The 2,500-nt window shown below is 32.4% G+C and overlaps 1 protein-coding gene across 1 annotated transcript in view; it reads right to left on the minus strand.

Moving 5' to 3' along the window:
• The window catches only part of LOC143296253 (uncharacterized), a 140,919-nt gene that overhangs the window by 86,708 nt on the left and 51,711 nt on the right, over nucleotides 1–2,500 (minus strand). Inside the window, exon 5 of the mRNA XM_076608090.1 lies at nucleotides 486–594. Within this exon, the coding sequence (XP_076464205.1) occupies nucleotides 486–594 (109 nt within the window). The remainder of the gene's footprint in view (nucleotides 1–485; nucleotides 595–2,500) is intronic.

A 2,500-nucleotide genomic window follows, 5' to 3' on the forward strand; every position in this document is an offset into this window, starting at 1 on the left:
GAAAAGTTGATACCACAGAGTGGAGTTTTCTCCATAATAATATGAATATTGAAAGATCGATAATACTAGTAATGGCTAATTCTATTTCTGTGGAGCTCATGTCTATCAATTAAAAGACTCTGTCAATGTCTAAAATATAGACTTATATGTTAGGGATGTAAGCGAAAGAAAGGCACAAACATGGCTCAGATATAAAATTCTATAATGCATAAAAAAATATACACATATTATAAAATTTACACACGCAGGCACGCACGCACGCACACTCACACACACACTCTCCCTCTCTCTCTCCCACTCTCTTTTACACACACACACACACACACACACACACACACACACACACACACACACACACACACACACACACTTCCCACCCCTCTCTCTCTAACACACACACACACACTCTCTCTCTCTCCCTCCCTCTCTCTTTCACACACACACACACACACACACACACACACACGGAGCAGAAAGGAACTGACCCATTTGTCAGTGCTGTACATAGGTCTGACCGACTCAATCCGACGTGCAATGGCCAGATTCTCCCTCTGGATTCTGTGGTGGGCCCTGGCCCGTTTGGGGAGATTCAAACTGCACGCAGATTAGGATAGAATACAACAGAATAGAGTGGAAGAGAAGAGAATGCAATGTAATGTAATGAAATAGAATAGAACAGAAGGGAACGTAATGTAATGTAATATAATGCAATAGAGTCGAATAGAATGAAATAGAACAGAACAGAATAGAATGGAAGAGAAGAGAATGCAATGTAATGTAATGAAATAGAACAGAAGGGAACGTAATGTAATGTAATATAATGCAATAGAGTCGAATAGAATGAAATAGAACAGAACAGAATAGAATGGAAGAGAAGATGATGCAATATAATGTAATGAAATAGAACAGAAGGGAACGTAATGTAATGTAATGTAATATAATGCAATAGAATCGAATAGAATGAAATAGAACAGAACAGAAGAGAATGGAAGAAAAGAGAAGAGAATGCAATGCAATGTAATGAAATTAAATAGAATAGAACAGAACAGAATGTAATGTAAAATAATGCAATAGAATCGAGCAGAATAGAATAGAATAGGATAAAATGGAATGGTATACAGTGGAAAACAAAAGAAAATAAGAGAACAGCAGGGAATGTAATGTAATGCAATGTAATACAATAGAATAGAGAGAAGAGAAGAAAACACAATGTAATGTAATGAAATAAAATAGAACAGAAAAGAATGTAATGTAATACAATAGAATAGAACAGAATAAAATGGAAGAGAAGAGAATGCAATGTAATGTAATGAAATAGAATAGAACAGAAAAGAATGTAATGTAATGTAATATAATGCAATAGAATCGAATAGAATAGAACATTATTGGATAGCATAAAATGGAATGGCATACAATGGAAGAGAAAAGAAAATAAGAGAACAGGAGAGAATGCAATATAATAGAATAGAGAGAAGAGAATGCAATGTAATGTAATGAAATAGAACAGAACAGAAAAGAATGTAATGTAATATAATACAATAGAATAGAACAGAATAAAATGGAAGAGAAGAGAATGCAATGCAATGTAATGTAAAGAAATAGAATAGAACAGAAGAGAATGTAATGTAATATAATGCAATAGAATCGAATAGAATAGAACAGTATTGAATAGGATAAAGTGGAATGGCATACAATAGAAGAGAAAAGAAAATAAGAGAGCAGGAGAGAATGTAATGTAATGCAATGTAATATAATAGAATAGAGAGAAGAGAATGCAATGTAATGTAATGAAATAAAATAGAACAGAAAAGAATGTAATGTAATACAATAGAATAGAACAGAATAAAATGGAAGAGAAGAGAATGCAATGTAATGTAATGAAATAGAATAGAACAGAAAAGAATGTAATGTAATGTAATGCAATATAATGCAATAGAATCGAATAGAATAGAACAGTATTGGATAGCATAAAATGGAATGGCATACAATGGAAGAGAAAAGAAAAGAAGAGAAGAGGAGAGAATGTAATGTAATGCAATGTAATATAATAGAATAGAGAGAAGAGAATGCAATGTAATGTAATGAAATAGAATAGAACAGAAAAGAATGTAATGTAACATAATACAATAGAATAGAATAGGACAGGATAAAATAGAAGAGAAGAGAATGCAATGTAATGTAATGAAATAGAATAGAACAGAACAGAATGTAATGTAATGTAATATAATGCAATAGAATCGAATAGAATAGAACAGTATTGAATAGGATAAAATGGAATGGCATACAATGGAAGAGAAAAGAAAAGAAGAGAAGAGGAGAGAATGCAATGCAATGTAATATAACAGATTAGAGAGAAAAGAGAATGCAATGTGATGTAATGGAAAAGAACAGAATAGAATCTGTCGGGACCTCCGTCTCTCCTTCCCTCTGTCATTGACTCCGAGTTTTCTATGTATGTTGTATTATGTGAATTGTTTTTGTTTTTGTTTTTTCTTTGTTT

This window comes from Babylonia areolata, chromosome 21, assembly GCF_041734735.1.
Source record: "Babylonia areolata isolate BAREFJ2019XMU chromosome 21, ASM4173473v1, whole genome shotgun sequence".
NCBI lineage: Eukaryota > Metazoa > Mollusca > Gastropoda > Neogastropoda > Buccinidae > Babylonia > Babylonia areolata.